Source organism: Haemaphysalis longicornis, unplaced genomic scaffold (genome assembly GCF_048455015.1).
Source record: "Haemaphysalis longicornis isolate Haplotype H1 unplaced genomic scaffold, Haemaphysalis longicornis Haplotype H1 scaffold_12, whole genome shotgun sequence".
Lineage (NCBI taxonomy): Eukaryota > Metazoa > Arthropoda > Arachnida > Ixodida > Ixodidae > Haemaphysalis > Haemaphysalis longicornis.
In genome coordinates this window covers 45,303,978-45,326,611 of record NW_027526225.1, presented here as the reverse complement: position 1 = coordinate 45,326,611, position 22,634 = coordinate 45,303,978, and the positions used below count along the sequence as shown (strand labels likewise).

The 22,634-nt window shown below is 47.6% G+C and overlaps 1 protein-coding gene across 1 annotated transcript in view; it reads right to left on the bottom strand.

Annotated features, from left to right (window-relative positions):
- LOC144161580 (endothelin-converting enzyme 2-like) overlaps nt 1–5,709 on the bottom strand; it is a 29,357-nt gene extending 23,648 nt beyond the window's left edge. Inside the window, exon 1 of the mRNA XM_077692225.1 lies at nt 5,455–5,709. Coding sequence (XP_077548351.1) covers nt 5,455–5,709 — 255 coding nt within the window. The remainder of the gene's footprint in view (nt 1–5,454) is intronic.
- Nucleotides 5,710–22,634: the final 16,925 nt, after the last annotated feature.

Below are 22,634 nucleotides of genomic sequence, written 5' to 3'. Positions count from 1 at the left end.
GTCCGGCCGATTATCGGCATTTACGCTAATTATTAAAAGTCGAGTATCTTGGTTTTCGCCGTGCATGCTACGTAAATCTATTAAAATCACCTCTCTGGTATGGCTTATTTTCAGAAAAAAAAATAAAATAATTTTCCCGCAGCAAAAGGCTTCTCCGCCGTTTTTTTGTGGAAGACAGAAATTTGTCGTAATTTACACCGCTGAAGTAAATACAAATGGAGCTTACATGTGCGTAACCGGCAGTATTTAGTGCCTACGTTAGCCTAAATAGCCCTTTCAGGGCCTGTTATATGAGCCTAAATCCTTGATTTTTCTTGCCTTAACTTCCAGGTGACCACCGGGGCTGTCATTGTGGTTTACGGGCGCAGCAATGCAATGGAAATAAGGGCCAGCGGCCACAGTGAGGCATTCCGCTGCAATATTCTCGTTGATAAAAATACTTTAACGACAAGAGGAAAGCAAGATGACAAACACGTGTGCTGGACAAGCTCCCAATTCATGGATTTGCCATTGGCGGCTTTGGTACCAACTACTCAACATCATCCTATCTGAACATCTATTTGGGCGCATTGTTGAAGCTTTCCCGCAGAAGAAGAGAGTGTCACACGAGGAGAAAGGTGGCGCTGGTTACCTTTTTGTTAATACAGACGGGTATGCATGATGCAAAAAGGCACTTCATCGCTCTTAGAATTAGCCCTATCCGCTCGCTATGAAGTGTGGTATGGGGGAGGACAGCCAATTTTAAATGGGTCAAACCAGTCGCTCAAAGTGCTTATTCAACACAAGCAAGATCAAGTGTTTGCTTGGGACACGCGCATTTGGAGACAAGCGTCTGTCTGCTGAGAAAACACGAAGGGCACTTCCCTCATTTCGATACTAGGGTACAGGTATAGAACGGCAATAGCTCGTGCAGTTTATCACTACACCGAAGCGACTGATCAGGACGTTAGCACGCGCGTCCGTTATGATCCATGATTGGGCTGAACGCGTCACTTCGTCTGATTTTTCCCACCCAAACTGTTTATCGTCGCTGCAAGGTTTATAAGCAGACTAAATCCGAAAATTCACGAAAACGACTCTTGTACCGTTCAACTCGCCGTAACGCACCCTTTTCACAACGCGTAGGGACAGCCGGCCGCGGTGATGAGGGGCAGGGGAAACCTTGCCAAACAGGCAGCCATGGAAACAAAAAAGCAAGGCCAAAGAAATCGAAGCAGCAGAGTGGGCCCGCTCCGGTAAAGGGGAAGGAGGAGGAGGAGGGGTAGATATTACAGCTGGGCTAGGGCTGGGCGTCTTCTCAAGTTTGAGAAGCTACGAGTAAAATATGTTTACAGGGAAGGTTGAGAACAATGGATCAACGCAGGTGGACAGGTAAAGACTTAACGACGGAAAGTTGGGCTAGTTGGTTAGTCGGTAAAGGGTACATTTCACTAGCGCAAAAGACGGACCACACGAGTAAGAAAGCGTTCGTCCTGTGTTTTTCTTACTCGTGTGGTCCGTCTTTTGCGCTAGTGAAATGTACCCATTACGGACAGGTAAAGTTTTTAGGTACCTTTACGTCAAAAGCGTGGACACGCCGTGCCCAAGGAAGACTAAAAGGCTAACGATGAAATACGAAAGAACAGTGGATAATCCAAAATAGCCAATGTAACCAAAGAAGAAGCGAGGCCGATGGAAACGAATAAATGGAGAGAAGAAATGGAAGCTAAAACGTCATTAGAGATGTTCAGGGATGAGAAATTAAACATCAGAAAGGAAACTTTCAGTGATAATTTCAAGGGCGCGTGCTTTACTTTTTGGAGCTAGAGCAGGTTGCTTGAGAACTAAGAACTTTGTTGGGAGGTATGCATAAAATGATGGGGTATGCGGGCTCTGCGGAAAAGAAACTGAAGCTATGCAACATATTGTGTTGGAAAGTGAGTATATCCATCCAAATCTACATGAGGGAAATATTCGGCTTCCAAGCCTTAGAATTTAAGGGTAGCACAGAAGGAATTGACTTCAAGGCTGTCAAGGCGAGAAAACGATTGGAATGCTGGTGGACGAAAGCAGAGAGGGGAATATGGCCTTGAACCCTTGAGGCCAAAAAAGGTATTTTGAGCCTACACTAATAGCAGCGCTATAATTAAACGTGGAATATAAAACACAGATATATTAGCTTTAGTAAAATGATACGTCATTACCTCGCTACAAAAGGGACACCATTAGCAATCACCAGCATCATCCGGTTGTCGTCCTTACGTTGTACCCGAGTATAGAGAGTCACGGACGGAGCAAAGTTACTCAATATGCATCAGTTGCAAAACACTCCATGCGAAACATACATCAAAAGCCGGTCCGTGTTTCGCCCCCATGCGCTCGGCGGAACAGGGGCAACGGTGGTGCTATACTCGGGGACAAGTTCAGAACGGCAACAGCTCGAGTACGGTATCACTCCGCCCTAGCGATGGACCCGGGTGTAATCGGGCACGCGCGTTTTGAAAGGAGGTTGCTTACGAATGTGGGATACCGTCTACCTTTTCTCGGGTAGTTTGTTTGTCGTCGCTGCAGTGGTTTATAAGCCTATTAGTGCGAAAAATTGCGAAAACTACTCACGCCATGTTCAAAATACTCGCAGTAACGCACTACTTGCGCCGCGCGGAGCAGCATCCGGGTGCAGCGATGAGGCACAGCAGCAAACTCCATTGCTCTCCTTAAGTTGTACCCGAATATAGCGGTAGTGTAGCAGTAACAATGGTATTCCAATGCATGCGGTGGTGGTGGTGAGTTATTAGCAAAACATAATTAAACATTACTTAGTTTCATGTTTCGTAGTTTTGGAACCGAGCTCTATTTTATGAGGTTTTCGTAATAAAAGGAAATCTTTAGCTAAGTTCACTAAAAAACTGCCCGCTCAGCTTGAAAACAAATCAAGGGCGGAATTTTCAATGTTTTCTCGTGTCATGTCAGTTTTGGGCGAGCCCTGATTGACTAAAAAAGAATATACGGATGTGACGGAACGCAAGCACAGCGGAGCTACAGCATTTAGCGGCAGTTTCGGGGAGCAGACAATTTTAAGCCGGCAACGCCTTTTTGTTGGCTCGCAGGTGTAACAGGATGGCAATACGTATACATGTGACCCCGTTCAAAATGCCTGCAGAAGCAATCCTCCAGCCTTTCGAAGAGGACTGTACGGCGGCTGTGCGACGAGATGCGAGACGAACTTCGCAGCCGGTAGCGAGGGCCCAGTGTCGAGGACTAAGTGACATGCGCCCTTTGTTTCTTCGCTACCAGTGGTTTTCGTTCAGCGGTCGGTAACAAAGAAACAATATCGCTGTCGTAGCCCTCCGTGAGCCGGTGCATCTACGCCGTGGCCATCACACAGTGAAATAAAGGAACGTCCGCGAGCTTGATAGGCTGTCCAGCAGACGACCGAAATTTCGCAAGAATTGGGCATGAAATTTCTAAACTTCCATTGGTACCTTACGAATACGTACACCAGCCCAAAGTTAGTACGTTTACGCGAAGCAGACACGTAGTTAAGAAACGAAAAGCTCGACAACTCGCGCAATTTTTCACTAGGAGAGTTCTGCAGAAATGCCAACGCCATCGCGAATCGTTCAAGGCTATTTGAAAAGCTCGCTTCAGCATTCCTCAAGTGCATCGGTGCCAAAATACGTAACAGAGGTTTATTATGTTGAAACACGGTGGCTCAGTGTGACGGACCTAAAAATCGTGATTCAAGTGCGAGGACACGGAGCAGCCGCAGCGTTGTTTACGTTTTAATGCCTCGCAAAACCGCTGGCTGCACCTGCCATGTTTAGACATTCGTCCCCTTGTGGCGAAAACTTTCAACTGTCCCATAGAAAATACTTATGTGCGGGTTTTCAAAATACGTTTACAGAAACACACGGGAGATAGAACACGTTTAGGTGTTTAAAATGTGTTGAAAATAGAGTTGCACAAAAGTCAACCCAAAGCCCACCAACAACGGAAGTACGTCACAACGAAACGGAAGCGAAACTGGCGTTTTCAAAACGGGGCAAACCGAGAATACGACCTCAGGGGTACTCGTGCCCCCCGATTTCCGAAGCAGAGCTCCCCAACAGGCCCATATTAAAGCGAAGCTTCCTACGCCTTACTGATGGTGACCATCCCGGTACCAAACCTGGCTGCAGGAAAGCTAACTTTACACTATGAGCTTCAGAAAACGATCATGGCGATGATAAACGACGGCATATCAAGCGCCTCCAGAAAAAAAGCGCTTTCCGTGGTCGGTAGCGAACCTGTGGCCCTCACAGATAGAGCCGAGGTCTCTCCTATCGCGCCAATCCGACATGATCCAAGAAGTTTGAATTTTTGACTTTGACTTTGACTTAGGTTGCCTGGCAGAAAGCTTCGTGTTTTAACGATCCTTCTCTTAAGAAAGGGGTTTTTATTTAGAAGAACTCGGGAAACGGAGCACTCTGCGACACTGTGTTGAGGCGCCTGGCGGCTTACGCCTCCCGGAGCATCATCAGCCGGGTTGCCAGGTGCTAAAAGCAGCCTAAAGTCGCCAACATAGCCAAAGTAGCCCGAAAAGTCGCCATCTTAATGTGAATATTTGAAAAGAAGCCAGAAGAGTAGCTATTTCCAGCAAAGCGATGCCATTAATTACTTTTGTTTCCTTCGCGGAAAAACTGCACATATTCCGAAAAGTAAAAATGGTATCACAAATCTTAATAGGTTGCGGTGGTGCGGGATTGTGACAGCAGGTGACTACAATGTACAACAAGCTAAAATATGCATATATAGATACATCATTAAAATAATATCAATAACCTAAATGGGGCGTTTGCTGAGCACAATGTTTTACCACTTTCGCTGTCGTTTTACATTCATGTGCCTATTATATGTCGTCATACACACTTTCCATCACTCTGCATAAAATGTAAAGGTCCGGCAAACTTTAAAGCAATACACTTTAGACTACGGCGTAGCTTAAAGGTTTTTACGCTGTTCGTACGACATCAGATGTTAGATGGCAAAAGGACCAAGGGAAATTACCACTCGTGCCAATAACTAGCGCTGTACGCTGGTGTACGCTGTACGCTGTAGCGCTGTACAGAGCTGTAGGCTGTACGCTGGACACTGTACGCTGTACAGCGCTGTACTAGCGCGGCACGCTAGAGTGACTGATTAGTTGGGACCTATTCTAGACTTAGCCATGTCAGCGTCATTTGCCTAAAAGTTTGTTCTGCTCGGTTTGTTGAGCTTGTCTCGATGGCTCAAATGCACTGGAAAGGTCATAACGAGGCCATTTTTGTGGAATGCCGCGCGTCGGAACGGCCGGGAAGTACCTGAAATCACCAATCCACAAAGGTACCAGAAAGTAGCCAAGTCACCACGAGTCTCGAGTGCTGGCCAATTTGGCGAGAAATGGCACACGTGGCAACCCTTGATCATCGACAACTGAAGAACAGTGCGCCACCGTACCTTTGAAAGGTAGTCGTCAAGGCGTTGGAAGAAGGCGGCGCGCCGGACGCGGTACACCGAGGTGTTGTGCTTGCGCATCCAGCCACCGCACGTGTGCTGGTAGAAGTTGTCGCAGGGACTCACACTCTTGTCTTGCGCCTCCACCAGCATGGCGTCCAGCTGGACGCAGGCGGGCGCTACGCAGGGTGTGTCCGCGCGCCTTCGCAGACGGATGTACACCACCAGCGCAGCTAAGCCTACCACCAGGGCGAGCATGGCCAACACGACCGGTATCCCGATGGCCACCTGTTTGCTGCGTTGCTTTCTCGGTTGGCGTTTCGCTGGCCGGGATACTGCAGTGCCTGTGGGGGAAATGACTCCACAGTGTGTGCGGCGGAAACTTCAGGAAATCCCAGGAGAGTCAAGACACAAAACTGACCCAAGTTATGTGGTTTTACAGAATTACGGCTGAGTATCCCTGGGAGCTATTGAAAAGACAAGCTTTTTTGCTATTTCGAGCGAACGGTTCAATATGGAGCAATCGGGTACTAATTTTAATCTCTGTGTTCTACATAATTAGCTCCACGGTTTAAACTTTACGGTCACGTACCCCACTACAAAGCTAGTATTATCTTCAAGTAGAAAATAGCAACTTTTTTTCTCAACACAACCAACCGGGGAAATTTGTAGGACTAGTGGTGTAACGACTTCAGTTGCTTGCATTAACATTTTCTTTCCAAAGAATAATTGCATCAGACGGTTTAAAGTTTGCACGAGCATGCCATATTCCGTGCGCATTGGAAGTGTCAGCCGCAGTTAAAAACTGCAGGCAGTAAAGTGATAATGCATATGCCTCCTTTTTTCTTAATATCCTCAAATTCAGACCAGAACACAGAGTTAAAAATGTTTCCCGAAAGCGCCTCATTTGTTAAGAAGAGAACTTTGCTAGCACATCATTTCTAACATTTCTCCAACGATTACCTTTAAACTAAGTGCAGCATTTTTGCGCAGTAACAGCTAAAACGAGCCTATAACTATTATATAAGCTCTCTGAGGCTTTAAATTGCGAATTTGACTGAAATCCTGTAACAACATAATTGTGGCAAGTTGGGGAATGGTTAGTGACAAATAGCAGTTCCACAAAGTGAGTCTTTTTTGTGTAAATTACAGTCGAATGAATACATTGTAACGACTACGCTAAGCAAATCTAAGCACCCAAAGAACAGATACGTCCCGACAAATACCTTAAGGACTTGAAGCAAATAAAATATACTACATAAACTAAACGTGGTTTCAGCATAGAGGGAAGCACTAAATAAAAAGCTACATTACGCATCCTAAAGCTAGATCTTCCAATCGGTTATTTGAGCCTGTACATGCTGCCTATTCCATACAATTTAAATTTCGTCGTGGTCTCTCTATTTTCCGAGCGCTGTGAATAACACGAGTACAAGATTTGGAGCGCTTATAGTGTCCCCTAGGTCCTGACGGTATCGGAAGCGAGAAAGAAATTAGGGCATGTTCAAACATAAACCAGTGGTGTTCATTTTATATTGCAGGTACCTTCCCACACAAACGCCTCGTTTGTGGCTCGTTGAAGTTCCTGGGTCGACGTTCTCTAAGTCTCTCCTTCCCGAACCCAAAGCCCACACTAGCGGCCCGGCCGTACGTGCACTGTCCGTTAGCCATTTCCCTATAGGTTTTCGCCCTGCACATGCCTTCCATGCCTTCGCATTCCTTCCCTCCCTCCTTACTTCCCTGAATAGACTTTTGCGACTACCTCGCCGTTATTCTACACATACAGAACCGCTCCACCTACACGTGTCTTGTTCTGCACTTGTACGGGAGGTCGAACGACTGGCCTCCGCTCTACAAGCATCCACCGTTTTCCTGCGTCGCGTCCCTGCACATTCCGGGATTTGCGGGAAAGATTCGTCCATCAATTTGCCTACAGTGCTCTTTACAGGGCACCATTTATTCCTTGGCCCGGGCCCTCGGAGGATCGTGGGCGGCTCTTTCAAGCTCAGTGTGCACAAACCCCTTAACTACCTATAGTTACAGAGGATGCCGCTAGCATCTCGTGCTTAACATGGAAACATAACGAGATCGTAGGCAGCGGCCCCACACATGTATATACTTCGCTTTCCAAAAGAATATTTTCGAAAAGGCATGCGAGAGAGGAATAGCACGGAGGACGACAAAGGGATCGGCACGTAATATACGGGAAAATTAAGGTGAGTACGCCGTCCAGTAGAGCTTCAGAAAAATGACACACTGGTCTCCCGCGTTGGACGCAGTCACCATGGTATACAGGCATTAGAACGGACCGAAGAAAAAAAAGCGGGAGTAAGAAATGGTGATGACACTTTTACCTCCGCATCGAAAGCCATACGAGAGTGGAAGTACTCTGTAACTCGTCTCAAGTCCGACCGACAGCAGTGTAGGTGTACACCTACAGAGCTGTACTGGACAAAGCGTTGTAAAATGACTAACCAGCAAAATTATTTATTAGAGTCTAGCGATTCAATCAATCGATAAATCAATAAATCAATCAAATGCCGAGACCGCAAGCACTTAGAGTGTCAACCTAAATAAATCTATGGGCGCGCTCTTAATTCTGTGAGCATACTACGAGTCCTCGCAAACTTTTAGACGCATAGAGCATTACATTCTAGTGGCAGTGTATTGAACAACGCTGCATAGGAGCGAAAGGAGTGCATTGCTTTGGCATGACGTTCCCTGGCTGGCGCCTACGAACCATCTGTCGTTTTTTCACGCGTTGGGGCTTATGTGCAGTCTATTCTTTCCGCATAATAGTCGCTGAGTCTGGGCCTAAACTTTACTTACCGGGTGACACAAGACGCAGGTTTTGCTTTGCGGCTGCCGAAGTATGGGGGGATGCGGTGGGCAAAGGTGACCTGCAAGGTGCAAAATCAACAAGACAACGAGTACGCCAGGGGCTCGTCATGGCGCTTTGGCTACCATGGTAACCAAAGCGTGCGGAAATAGGGTGCACCCAATTTCCGTCCAACACAAAGACTCATTTCGGTCTATATCACCAAAAAACGTTATTTTCTTTCCGTTATGAGCGTTTATAGAGACATTAATATAATATTTTGTAGTCATGAAGAAGAGTCATGAAATGTTATGCCATACTTACCAATGCTTCTTACTGGTGAGATCACATACTGCTAGTTAAGTGTGCAACGCGCCATCTGAATTCCCACATGCAATGGGCATGATATTCTCGCAGCGATACCCAATCCTTCTAGAACGTCAAGGCGGAATCTTTACATCTTTATGTTGTATACAACGCGCCATTGCAATGCGAGCGGAAAGGACCCAGAGGGAAAGGGAAACAGCAGAACCAGGGGGGGGGGAGGGGGGGTATGTAGTTGTAACACCTTTTTTCGCAAAGGGGGAGGCTTGTGGGCAGAGGGCTCTGCCTTGTGGGCAGAGGGGGATGTATTATTGGGAACTGAGTTAACGGCATCGAGGAAGGTTCATTGTAGACTTTGGGGATCCACATGGGAAGCGTATGACCCGAAGTACTTGGTAGGCAGTAGTGAGGTACGTCGAACGCCTGAATACCACTGTTTAATGCAAAATCGGGGGTAAAATGCTGCCATCCGTGCAATACCTGCAGCCTTAAAAGATGCAGGTGACGACTGGCAAGCAAGCGGAGCGCCGTTTGAGGGTGCTTTACTTGTGGCTCGTCAAGTTGCGAATGTTTGCGGCCGCTACGTTCACGAGAAAGTATAACAGCAGGTCAACAGATCCTCCAATTAGGCTTTTGACCTGACATTCTTATAACGCCCTACGCATTCTATTGTAACTCTATTCATTGTGCTTGGACGTTGCGTGTGTGTTTGTGTGTGGGTGCGTGTGCGGACCCCTTTACCAGCAGTACCGCTTCGTACGGGGCGGCCCAGGGAATGTGAAAAACATCACGGGGCTTTTACAAGCCGGCGCAACTTTTGTTCGTATTTCTGTTAGAAGTTGAAAGTATAAACAAGCCGGTTGTGGCGCAATATGCAAAGAAAAATGAGGACCTTTGCACTCTGTGAACGTGGATGGCCAGCGAAGCTATACAGCCAGAACACGTGATGGTGTTGAGAGAGAAATGAGGTCAAAAGGCACGAGCACGAGCTTTGATGGCTCTGATCCCTAAGAAAAAGTTTTGCGTGTTGGGCACAATAACCAGAGCACAATTTTTGCCCTGGTTGAACGCGGGTATGCCAAATACATTTAGAGCTCGGTGCTGGTGAAGCAGCTGCGAGAAAGCTTATTTTGTAGCTGCAAAAAGTGTATCAACATGTGCATTACAGGAAACACACGAACGTTGCTCTGCGCCCCCCCCCTCCCGGAGCGAATGCGCAGTGAACGCGCAGACATCGGAATGAAATCCATGTTTTCCGCGCGATAGCTCCCTTTTAGCACTTAAGGACAGGGTAAAAGCACCGATTTTAAGGGCAAATCACTTTAAGACCAGCAATGTTCGTGCCGTTGTCTGGAGTTGTCCGTGCGCACATCATTGTAAGCCACCAATCGAGAGCGGCGCACACTGTCGTACCATCCGCGCGCCATCTGGGGAGAGCTCCGCAAACTGCAGTCGCAGAGAGCGCGAATTTCAAAGGGTACAAAACCCAAAAACAACGCAAAAACCACAAACTGCCAACGATAATTCCCGGAAAAAGAGCAGTTGCAATGACAGTTGAAGCTACAGTGACTACAGCGAGCTGCACGAGAGGCCGCTGCGGTGCAATGCGTATATAAGCGCGTTCCGAAATCTACGGGCGATAATCAGGGGAACATGCATAGACATTCTCTTTGCCAAGTGCAATCTAGCCCTGCTTGAAGAACCACTGTGTCAGCACTTCACCGATCACAAAGCAGTGATCCTGAATGGGAAACGCCACCCGGAACTCGTCACAACGTACCACCAATACCGTCAATAAAACACTGTAAATATACACTGCACACACGTTTGTCCGTGCAATATTGCATTTAATGCGCGATAATTCGTGTCAATTCAGCCCAATTCAGGACAATAAAATCACACATCTCGACGCCGTCAAACATGCTGAGGGTGAGAAGTATTGTAGCGAGAATTATCTTTCGTGTGGCGCTTGTCTTACAGTGCATTTACGGTACCTCAACATCATTTAAAAGTCAGTAAATCAGCACGCACGGACGATGACGCTTATCACACAGGCAATACACAACTTGCGTCCAAGTGCTTCGCACCCACGGCATAGCCTATGGCGTGGAGATGTGTGATTGTTTTGTGATTAGGTGTGGCCATAGTCTATACGCCAGACCCCTTCTCCTTACCCCACCCCACTTTGGAACGAACGAGCGGTTAGAGGCCTTCAGTTTTTAAAAGGGCCATGCCGTCAAAACACAAGTTTGGTTCATTCGAAGCATTGCCTTTTTATGATCATACTGATTGTTGCGTGCGGCCACGGGATAGAACCGCACACTTCTCAAATATAGGTTTACAGCCGCATCTTAAACAATGTGCAGCTAAGAACGCACCAGGGCTAGATTGAATGTTATTGCAGAGCTCATGTAACCGGTAATTTAGGCAACATCCGGTCAGCCCGACGTAGCGCCTCTTGGAACTGAGTGGGAGGCTGTACACTACCCGGCTCGCACAGGCAAGAAACCTCTTCCGGTGCCCCTTGTTGCACTTCTCAGGGGTGGGGAAATTGGGGTTCGTGAGTTTGCTCAGCTTCCCAAGTTTGTGGGGCGCCAAAAAAAAAAAAAAAAACCACCCCAATGTTCGCTGTCTTCCCAATCTTCTTGAGGTTGTGGGTTATCTCGTGCATGTAGGGCACTACACCAACTTTTGGGCGAATGCCGGATGCAACATCTACAGCTGTTTGTTGAGCGCTGGGTCTCGCCTCTCTCAAAATTCTTTCCGCTACCGACACCAGCACTAGCTTAGAATACCATGCCGAACAAGCTAGGGCGCCCAACAAGCTTGGGGAGCTGAACAGACACACGAACCCTGATCGCCCACCCCTGAGAAGGGTAACAAGAGGCACCGGAAGAGGTTTGTTGCCTGTGAGAGCCGGGTAGTGTACAGCCTCCCGCTCAACTGTAAGAGGTAGTACATTGGGCAGACCGGGCGTTGCCTGAATGACGGGTTACTCGAGCACTGCAATAACATTAAATCTGGCACTGGTGGGTTCTTGGCTGCGCACTGTTTAAAGGCGCCATGAAGAGAAAATACAACTTCGTTTAATTTGAAAGAAGTAGGATTCAGTATCTAACTCAGCTCCATTATAGCCACAAAAGAGGTTTTTTAACGAAAAAAAAACAAGAAGTATTTAAAAACTTTCAAATTTTGCGCCACAGTGACGTGTTATGAGCAAGAATGACGTCATACGGGCCAACCATAAAACATAATTTTCAGTGCGTTAACTGCACGTTAGCATTCAAGTGATGCGGTATGGAACTAGAGGCCCCATTACAGACGTCCAATCATGTGTCGTTGGGACAGGTCAGTTAGGCGGCCGCCAATCGCACAAACAAGGTTCCGTGACGTCATAGAAAAGTTGCGGGAAATTGGTAGGGGGTCGCGACTGCTTCATACGTTTTCTTTAATATCTCCGTTATTTGTTCGAAGATTGCGATGATATTGGTATCATTGTTATCGGGACTAAGCACTCTTTCTAATAAACCCAACTTGTATTTTGTCTTCATGGCTCCTTTAAGATGCGGCTGTAAACCTATATTTGAGAAGTGTGCGATTTTATCCCGTGGCCGGACGCAACTTTTGCGAGAAATCACGGAAGCTGACGCAATATCAGGAATTGGAGAGACATGGGTCAGTACGCCCTCGCTTGCTCTCACCGAAAAGGAATTTGGTTTCCTTGGCCGCCGCATCGCCGGGCGTTAGATCCCTCTTTTTTTCTTACGCATGCGCGATCATCCTTTGTGAAGTTTATAAGGTTGACACAGCGGCGCAATAAAATGTTGTTGGAAGTTTGTGCCATGTGTGTCTGACCTCACTCCGTCCTTGTCTCCCCCTTTTTTGCGCAATTAATAAATGCAGAGCATTTCTTTAACTCACGATGTCACCCGTTCTTGGCGTCCGTAGTTGTCCGCATCGCTCGCCTCGACATGCCCGGCTCAGACGTTTCGCTATCGGCGCGATCAACATTCGATAGCGCGCCCAGGCACGTTTCAAGGACACTCTCTCCCCTCTCTCGGACTCAACGTGTGCCGAGGCTGCCAATTTTACTGCTGACGAGCGCTCTCTCGTCAGCAGTTGCAACAAGTGCAACAACACTAACGTAACGAAAACTACTTAACGTGGTGCGCCCCCGGAAATGCTGTGCATTTGATCGTGCCCCTCGCGAGGGGGATGTTTCACTGCGTCGCCATGCGAACAGTTTGCCACGCTTTAGTTTCAGTTCCGTATCTCCCCGCCGCGGCCGTGGAGAGAAGGCGGTCGGCCGCGACTCTCGCCACCTCGGCGCTGCGGTTGCGAGTTGCGCTAGGAAAGCGAGCGTCGTCTGCTAGCGGGGAGCGGAACGCGTTCCACTCGGCATCTCCGGTCTTCGCCATTTAAAACTTTTCATAGTTTTTAAATGCATAGCATTTTAGTAACTCACAATGTCACGCGGCGTTGGCGTGCCCTGTCGTAGTCCGCATGCGCGCCTTGTCGTAGTCCGCATGCGCGCCTTGTCGTAGTCCGCAGCCAGGCCACTACACAGTTAACAGTTTCCGGCGCCCGGTTTCGAACCCATGACGCCGCGGGCGGAACGCAAGGTGCCCGGCGCACTACCGACCGAGCCACAAAACCGACACAGATTTCGATGCACCGAACGCGCCTTATATCCTTCACTCATTTCTCGTTTGTTTCGAAAGCGCCACAAGTTGTCCCGCGCCTCCAAAAGATGGCGACACGGGTCCCGCGATCGAGAGATACGACATGCCGGCGCACCCCCTCGGAAATGCTGGGCATTTGATCGTGCCCCTCGCGAGGGGGATGTCTTTTGTAGAGCCACGTGCGTGAATTCAATTGACGCCGCATAGGCAATTGTTGTGGGTGTCGTTTAAAGCTTTGCTTTCCAACCACCGTCACAGCGTGGATTGGAGCTAATTTGGAGCCGACACCTTCTTGTTGTGTACAATTTAGAATTCGCGACGCAGGAGTGGCGGGCCTCAGGGACTGCCCGGGCCAGCTCGGGCCAGCACGGCCCGAAAAAAGTTTGGTTCGAGCCCGAGCTCGGCCCGCGCCCGAGAGGAAGAGGAACAACTTTATTCAGCGTTTAATAGTAGCGCTTAAAGGAGCCATGAAGTGAAAATAAAACTTCGTTTAATCTGAAAGAACTAGGATTCAGTATCTCACTCAGGACCATTACAGCCCCAAAAGATGTTTTTTAACGAAAAAAAGCAAGAAGTATTTTCTGTGGGACTTTGTGTATACTGTGGAAGAGAACTTTTATTTGGTTGCCTGAGACACTGCTTCATGCGAATCGTTTGTGAACGACCATCATTCAGGACACCTGACCGTGTACCACATGATGGACTACAGGATGGTTGACTACAGCACCGGGTCAATTGGATTTTCAAAGTCAGAAAGGTAGGTTGCTACTACCTGGCTTCCGATGCCCCCGAAGCCGCCGGGGACCTCGCTCCGGGATCACTCAGCAGCGGGGGACGCGGCGATGCGGAAGCAGTGGAATTCAATGGTGGCTGGGCCCCGTCCACGGATTTAGGCAGTAGTGCACCATGGGTGGTGCGCGGTGGGCGCTTTGTTTGCTGCAGGTGAAACGTATAAAATTCAGATGGTTTTCAAAGAAAACATTGCAGTCATTACATACCTCGTAACATAAAACCCTTGTTTTGGGTTTAACAGTTTCTGTTCTGGAGTCTTTGGGCCAATCCAAAACACTGTTTTCGAGAACGCATCTCGAACAGTCGACAGATTATATGACAATATCCCGAAAATCATGCTCCCGCTCAAAGCTTGGTTCTGTGAGACAAAAAATAACTGATCATGCCACCATAAATAACAAAAAAAAACGAAGTAGAGATTGGTGAAATTAAGCTACAAAATGATGTGAAACTTGATGTCGGGCTGGTTTGTGGAAGATTGTTGAAGCGTTTACGCTTGGTACCTTCCCACAAACGGACTGAAAAAAAAACGTACTCTTTGTTGTGACCTTCTCTGCACCCCCCACCACTCCTCCTCCCCCGATTCTCCTGTCCTTCCTCACACCACATCCAGACTTGCCTTCCTCTCCCACTCCTATCTCTCTTTCCTCCCATTTTCTTCTATGGCCTCTCCCTCACTGTTAACACCCTCGCCCTCCCCTACCATCCTCTTATTCCCCTTTCTCCCTGACACCTGTCCCCTTTTCTATTTATCCTCATGTTCTACTCCTCACCGCTTTCCCCCCGCTTCCTGTTACTTCTTTCTATGGTCTTTCTCCCTTCGTTCCCTGCCCTATCGCACTTTTGTACCCTTTCGGCTCACCTCTCCCTCTTTCCTCTATAATCTCTTTTCCAGTTGCCTTCACCACCACGCATTCTCCTTGCTCACTCTCCCCTCTCTCTCTATCCCTCTCGTCTACTTAAGATCCTACGTCCTAAGAAAATTTTGGCCACTTTTTTACATTAATAAACCAACACCCTTGTTATTTTCCTATTTTATTATAGTAATATCGATTCGAGCTGTACACAGCATAGGCGAAAGGAACGGGGAGCGAAGATTGCGGCTCTCAGAAAATTTTTGAGGGTATTGTGACACCAAAACACCTCCTTCGGCTACGCCCTGTCTCGCCCGTGTCTTCGTGCGTTGTTTACGGCGAACCGAACCAACTATCCCACTTGACTGCCCGTCCGCTTGCGCTGAACTTCATTCGCACGTTACATGAGAGGAGTGCATATAGACGCAATGCTGCAGCAGTGAACATTGAGGAAATACAACCAGCACTAGCTCTGCAGGCTCCCAAACTGCATGCACAGGCTCTTAGCTTCGTCGCTGCCGATATCTCCTTAGCCCTGTTACATCTACAACGCCATTGTCAATCACGACATACCATGCGCTTTTTAACACGTCTTCGCCCCAATGGACTACGGGCTCAACCGCACCCAGATTTGGTTCATTGTTGCCAGCAGTGTATTAAACATCAGAGTGGGCCTGCGTTTCAGATTCGTTCACAAAGGAACGCAAGAATTATTCCTCCTGCAACCAGAGCCCTTTCTGGCCTTTCTGGCATCGCTCTCCCTTTTCTCTGAGCTTCCTCATCCCTCGTCCTCTAACCGATACATCCTCCTCCCCTCTTCTTCATTTATTCTCTTTGCCCTCTCCCCAATCCTCATGTCATCTAATTTTGATGGCTCTCCCGTACTCTCCCCGCTACACTGTTCTCCCTTCGCCGTCTCCCTCCGCGACTCCACCCTCTTGAACTAAGTTTTTTTTTTGCATCTCTTGCTACTTTGTCCTTCCGTCTACCCCTCCCTCTCCCTCTCGTCTCCTTTCTGCACTTCTCTTGTTTCCTATTTCTCACATTTTGCTACCTCTGTCGCAATAGCTAAATCACCTCCCCGTGCTTTCCACTTACCTCCTTACCTTTTCCCCAATCTGCACTGGATCACACCTTCCTCCTCCTCAGAATTCTCTCCTCAGTAATTCCTCACCGTCCCTTTTCAGCTGCACTTTTACGTCATGGTTGGTTGGAAACAGCGCGTTAAACAGGACCACGAAGAAGAGAACCGGACAGGACGAGCTTTGATGTCCGGCTCTTTTCTTCGTGGTCCTGCTTTAATGCGCCGTTATCTACCAACCATGTCGCTTTACCAACTCACCGAACTCTCCATCCTGCTGCAGCACGTTTGCGTATTTATTTAAACATACTGTTAACCCTCATTGCACGGTCATTACAGGAAGGGTATACACCAAGCATGACAGCTGACATCGAGAAACGTTCAAGAAAAAAAAAATGAAGGAAGTTCACATAACGTGCAACACTTGAAGGTAGCGAAGCTGTACGCGAACAGTCACGACCCACACGAAGGTGTAAGACCACGATTGCAGCCGATTTCCTTCTTTTTCGCTGCCACAACGTCCTTTCCTCCACCCTTGTTGCTTGAAGTGCGAGCTTTCTTCATTTATTGAAAGTGATAATCATTGGACGTAACCTTGGAGGGGCGTACGCTAGAACGTGTCTTTCTCGTTCTGAGCAAATGTTTTCACGATTACGGTAAACGCTGGAGTTTCTTTGGCCAATCTTGCCCAATCTTCCTAAGTGGGTATGCTTAGCTCGATAAGCGTGCGGGGGGGACGCATGGCAGTCACCTCGATGCACGCACACATGAGCCCGCGGCATTTTCTCGTTTTTTAGATGCGACGCTGAGAGGAGCATCTCTTGCCGGCGGCCCTGTCCTGCGTCCGTCGTCGTTGTCGTCCGCGTCCGCACAGCTGCGTCTCTCCTCCGCTCACCCCTTCTCCTCTCTCCGATAGCGAACACTCTAGCCCAACATCTGCGGGCGCGTGGCGCAGCGCACTCTCACTCCGCCAGTGGGCGGCGCTGCGCGCTGTGCGCATGTGCAGTACTCTCTCTCTCCGCGGTTTCCTCTCTTTCGGGTGCGCTGGAGTGCCGCGCTCCGGCCGGTCTCTCAGTCGACGGTCGCCCGCGCTTGCGCTTGCGCTTGCTCTCTCGCAGTACCGACGATTGCTTGATGCGACGGTTCCTTTAATAAAGCCTCCGTCTAAACGACAACAACAACAACGTCTCTCATTATGCTCAAAATTACGCCCGCATCCCCTCGCGTGGAACCCAACGATGTGATTGAAACGCAATTCACGTTCACTACGCGTTTCACGCAATTCGACTAATCGACCCAACGGAAACACCCAACGGAACCCCCTTCAGCGCCGCATCACACCAGGGTTCCCGCGAGGGGAGGTGGGCGTAATTTTTTTAACTGCCGGTCTCTCGCCGCAACGCTGGCCAATCTCTCGAAGTGGGTATGCTTGGTTTGACAAACCTGCGCAGGGGGTGCCGCGCGGTCGTCGCAAGGCATAGGTAAAACAGGGGTGTATTGGTTTCTTTTTTTTGTGAGATGACGTGTCATCACACCACTACAAAGGGGACACCACTACCAATCATCATTATCATAATCACTATCAGGCACGCATACACAAGCGCAAGGCATTTTCTTGGTTTTGGTAACTACCTGGAGCTCACCGCGAGGCCCGCGCTGACGTGCTTGCGCTTGACAATTTCTTGGTATTTTTAACTTCGGACGCAAAAAATAACGATTTGCTAAACTGCCTCGTTGTTGAAGCACACACACAAAAAAAACTCACGCGAATCATCAAATCCTATCAAAATTGCCAAGGAAGAAGTGGCATGTAATTACTGTAATGAAACAGAACATCGAATGTATTTCAAGGAACGTAGGTGACAAGAAAAGTTTCAAACGCTTAATCGTCAGCGCATCAAGCAATATGCCCACTTTTTCCTTCTAAAGCTATTCTTTATTTTCTCCGTCCTCTTCCCATCACAAGCCAGTCACAGTTAGTCAGTAGCCCGCTATTCAGGCTCAGTAGTTCAAATTCTAGCTGGTTCAAGTGACAGACAGATACTACAACAAAAAATTTCGCGCTTAGGCAGCCGAAGAAGGGCTTTCGTCTTTAGGAATGATATTTGTATAGGAATATTATGTAGGAATATCTATCTTTAATAACATTACCTCTTTACAATGTAATGGTAAAAATACGGAATACAGCCATGGCCTAAATATGCGCACAGAAAACACGCGCGAGTCCTCAGTTCCCCCTCTCTCCCGGGAAGGATGTGTCACGTGATTCGCCCCACCCCTTTCTACAGGGTTACAGGGTTCCCGAGAGGAGAAGCATTTGATTGCGCCCTTCATTAGAGACAAAGGTGAGCCGTTTTAGCCCGCTGATCACTTACGTATCACTTCATCTAGGGAGGTGCGGGATAGTGCTACCACTCATTTGATCCGCTTGACTAATCCTCCGTTCTTCGTTAACGAACGCTGAATGCCGACTTTCCTTAGCATCCCACCCTTCGGACTATCGAGCGGCAGGTTGTCTCATGGATATTTAGGCACGTGTAATGTTTACGATCCTGACCATATTCCGAGAAGTACGTGCGGGAAAATATTTTGGTTGTAGCTCGGCGTTCGGGATATTTGACGGTATTGAGATCGTCGTACCTGTTCCAGGCCTCTCTCGAATTTTGTTTGTTATGTGATTACTTAAAATAGCACTGGCTCCTGCAGTTCGACTATTTGGAATACAGCGGCCGCTATCTGATGACACAGCGCGGCTAGGAATATTGTCTCCGCAGCGATGACCACAAAAAAAGGAAAAACGAAAAAAAAAAACGGCCGCTTAAATCCTTGCTTTACCAGAAATGTCGCGGCAAAACGACAGAGTATTCCTGCCCGCGCCTCCTAACCGCCTCTTTAATTGCCTTGCTCTTGTCCCCTCTGCCCTAGATACGCTCATCATCATCATCATTATTATCATCATCATCTACGCATAAGGGCCCCTGACAGGGCATTACATAAGGGAGAGCGTCGAACAAGCATACACAATGGCAACTGAAGACAAAGAACATCAGCAGGACACAATTAAAAAATTGGGATTACAGCGTAATAATACCATTAATAGCACAATTTAAAAGGACATGAAAGTGCAAAATATAAAAAAAGCAACTGGTTACAAAACCAATACACATACATTACGACGGTAGGGTTGTCAGGTGTGCTTCGAGTAATGTATTAATCTTTAGAGGATTACGTTCACCTGCTATAGCATTTGGAAGCCAATTCCAAGCCTGTATCATAACGGAAGAAAAGACTTGTTGAAAGCGCTAGTCGAATCCCTTTAAATTTTGAACACTCAGGGAATTTATGACGGCATGAAGTTCGATTTGGTGGAAGAAACAGGGTGCCACATAAGCAAGCGTAATTGAAATACAGTTTGTGAAACAAGCACAGGCGGGCTATTTTTCGTGTAAGATCGAGGGAGTTTAGGGACAGTGATAATTTATAGTAGAAACACTTCAGCGGAAATAGTCCTGGGAAGTTATGAAACAAGCCTGGCGATTCTCAATGGCTTCAAGGGCAACGATTAAGTAAGGTTGGTGTGGATTACAAATTGTCTGGGGTGGATTGCTCTCGTGATTATTACTATATAAGTTATCTGTTTTCTAAAATCAATCCGAATATTCCGCGTCGGCACCGCTCGCGCGCCATGAGTTGTGATCTTTTGTTTCTGTTGTCTCTGAAACAGCTCGTGCCGACATTTACTTTTTTATAGTTTGCTCTTATCTTGCATTTTTTCTGTGCCGTTTTTATTGCATTGATTTTGTTTGGTGGAACAGAAGCCGAGCCCACATGTATTTTTACTTGCAAGAGCGCTGTTACTCCCTGTTACGTCCATGAGTTTTCTTTTTCAAAAATGCCTAAGGTGTTTCGCGCGCTGAGAAAAGCGGCAGGCATGATCAGACAAACAGTTTTTCCTACGTAGTTAGTTTTTTCCTCTATATATTTTGCTTTCAAGCACTCTTTTATGGTTTCCTGGTCGGACTGTTGACTCAAGTGAGAGACAACACGCACAACGTTTTCGAGATTAGTCAGCCCGAGCGAACATCGTCTCTACATTCCCTTTCGGCAGCAGAGACAAGCCTTAGATCCCAACTGTCAATTGATGACTCAAGTCCACATTCGGTCAACGTCATGATCAAGCCCTAAGGGCTTACCATAACTTCATTTGCCAAAACCTGTCACTCAAAATACTTGGCTTATTTAGACTCACAAGTGTGTGTGAGTTGTGAGTTGAACTATGCTTAGACAGTCCATTATACTTACGGGTGACACGTTGCGGCGTTTCTAAAAAAAACAACAACATAGAAGCAATGTAAACAATGTAACATTACAATTCAATCACAGCGAGAGTTGTTTATGTAAAAAAGAGCATTTTGTTCCCCTCAATTCTCAAATATTCTATTACTATTCAGGAATACACTAATCGCAAGCCACGTCACAGGCGAAAATATTTTCGCCATTGAAAAAATATGAACAAATCCCGTGCCATCTCCAGTAACGTGAAACCTGGGGAGGGGCGAATCATGCAGTATATCAGTGTATTCAAAGATTGCAAGTTTCTCTCTCGCCACATGGCGCGCGCTGATTGGACGCCGTATAAGCGTCAATGACAGGAGGAATTTCCTATAGATGAAGTTACTATAGCTGAAACGCCGGGGATGATTACTTTGCCAACGGCATCTCAACAGCCCATATCTACGAGGCTTGGTAAGGGCACGAATTCTTGCTCCGTGGGTCAGGGTAATCGCGACAACTGCAACCATCACGCCTGTGACAAGAGGGAGAAAAGCATCTGTCTCGCCATTTCTCAGTTGTTGTCCATGGTGCTGTATTAATACGGGCAAATTCGCTAACATGCATCGCGTGTAAATTACTAGAACACATTATATATTCCCAAATTGCGCGTCCCCTCGACAGCAACAAATTCTTCTTTCCCATACAACACGGATTCTGGCCCGGGCGTTCATTTGAAACCCAACTTTTTGAGTTCACTACTGACCTTCACCTTAACCTCGACTCTTCAGTTCAAACTGACGTCGTTTATCTGGACTTTTCTAAAGCTTTCGATCGCGTTCCCTATCAGCGCCTAATAGCAAAACGTTCTAGCCTTAACCTTGACTCCTTAGTACTATCATGGATTCGTTCTTTTATTACTAACCACTCCAAGTTCACTGTAATCAGATCCCACTACTCAGCCTCGCGGATTCGTCCTCGTGCATTCTTTGTCCTTCGTCTTTTTTGCGCTATACATCTGTTAATAATGATCGACCAACTAGCCCAACAACGTACTTTACTCAACCAAAGTTATCTCCGGAGTTCCTCAAGGCTCAGTACTAGCACCCCTACTCTTCCTAATTTTCATAAACGACCTGCCTAACAAAATTTCATCGTCCATTCGCCCCTTCATGGACGACTGCGTTTTGTACCGCCGGATAGAATGCAACACCGATGCAAAACTACTTCAACACGACCTTAATGAAATAAAAAGGTGGTGCTCAAAAAATTTAATGAAGCGAAACAATGATAAGTGCAAACTCATGCAAATAACACGAAAATGTTCCAGTATATCAATGCATATACGTTAAGCTCTGTCACCCTCTCTTCAACAGAATCATACGGTCATCTGGGAGTTCTCATCCCAAAAAAACTTATCATGGTCCGAACACATAAAAAATCCCCGCATTTCTCCGAAGTGAAGAATGTGAAAGTGCGAATGCGCGAGTTGAATTTGCGCGGTTCGTTAATGTTCGCGAAAAAGAGATCACACACACACACACACAACTACAAAGAAAGAAAGATGCATTTATTCACAGACACCTATTTGTGTTGTCGTTGTACTTGATTGCGGATCTCAGCTTTGAAATTTCGTGTCAGTACTCCTTTAAGCGGGTGCATTAGCCCTTCTCACACCCGATTCTTGGCCAATCCCCAACGTGGGTATGTGCCATGTCAGCGGCCAGGCAGCGCAGGCCCATCTCCCCCCGTTGCCAAGGAAGACGAGGAGATTCCTGGCCAATCCCCCACGTGGGTATGTGCCATGTCAGCGGCCAGGCAGCGCGCGCCCATCTCCCCCCGTTGCCAAGGAAGACGAGGAGCGCACGCACCCGCAGCTGTTGCTATGCGGACGGCGGCGGACGCTTCAGGCTCGCTTAAGAAGTGCATTCGCACTTAAAAAACTTGCTGCTGATGCATCCAAATCCCTCGGTTTCATCAGAAGATCTCTTGCCTCATGTCCTTCATCTACCAGGCAACTCGCCTATGAAACGTTCGTCAGGAGCAAACTAGAATACGCGTCATCCATCTGGAACCCTCAGCAAGCGTACTTAATCAACTCCCTCGAAACTGTGCAGAACCGCGCCGCTGGCTTTATCGCTTCCAAATATAGCCCTCACCACAGCATCAGCAACATCAAAGCATCCCTTGGAATCCCCGCACTGATACTCCACCGCAAGATAGCTCGACTTTGTCTCTTCCATTCGCTTTTCTTTAATTCCCCAGACCTCCACACCACACTCCTGATACCCTCAACGCGTTCATCGCGGCGCCTTTTTATCACCCACAGCCTTCAGCGCTTACATGGCACCACTAATTCC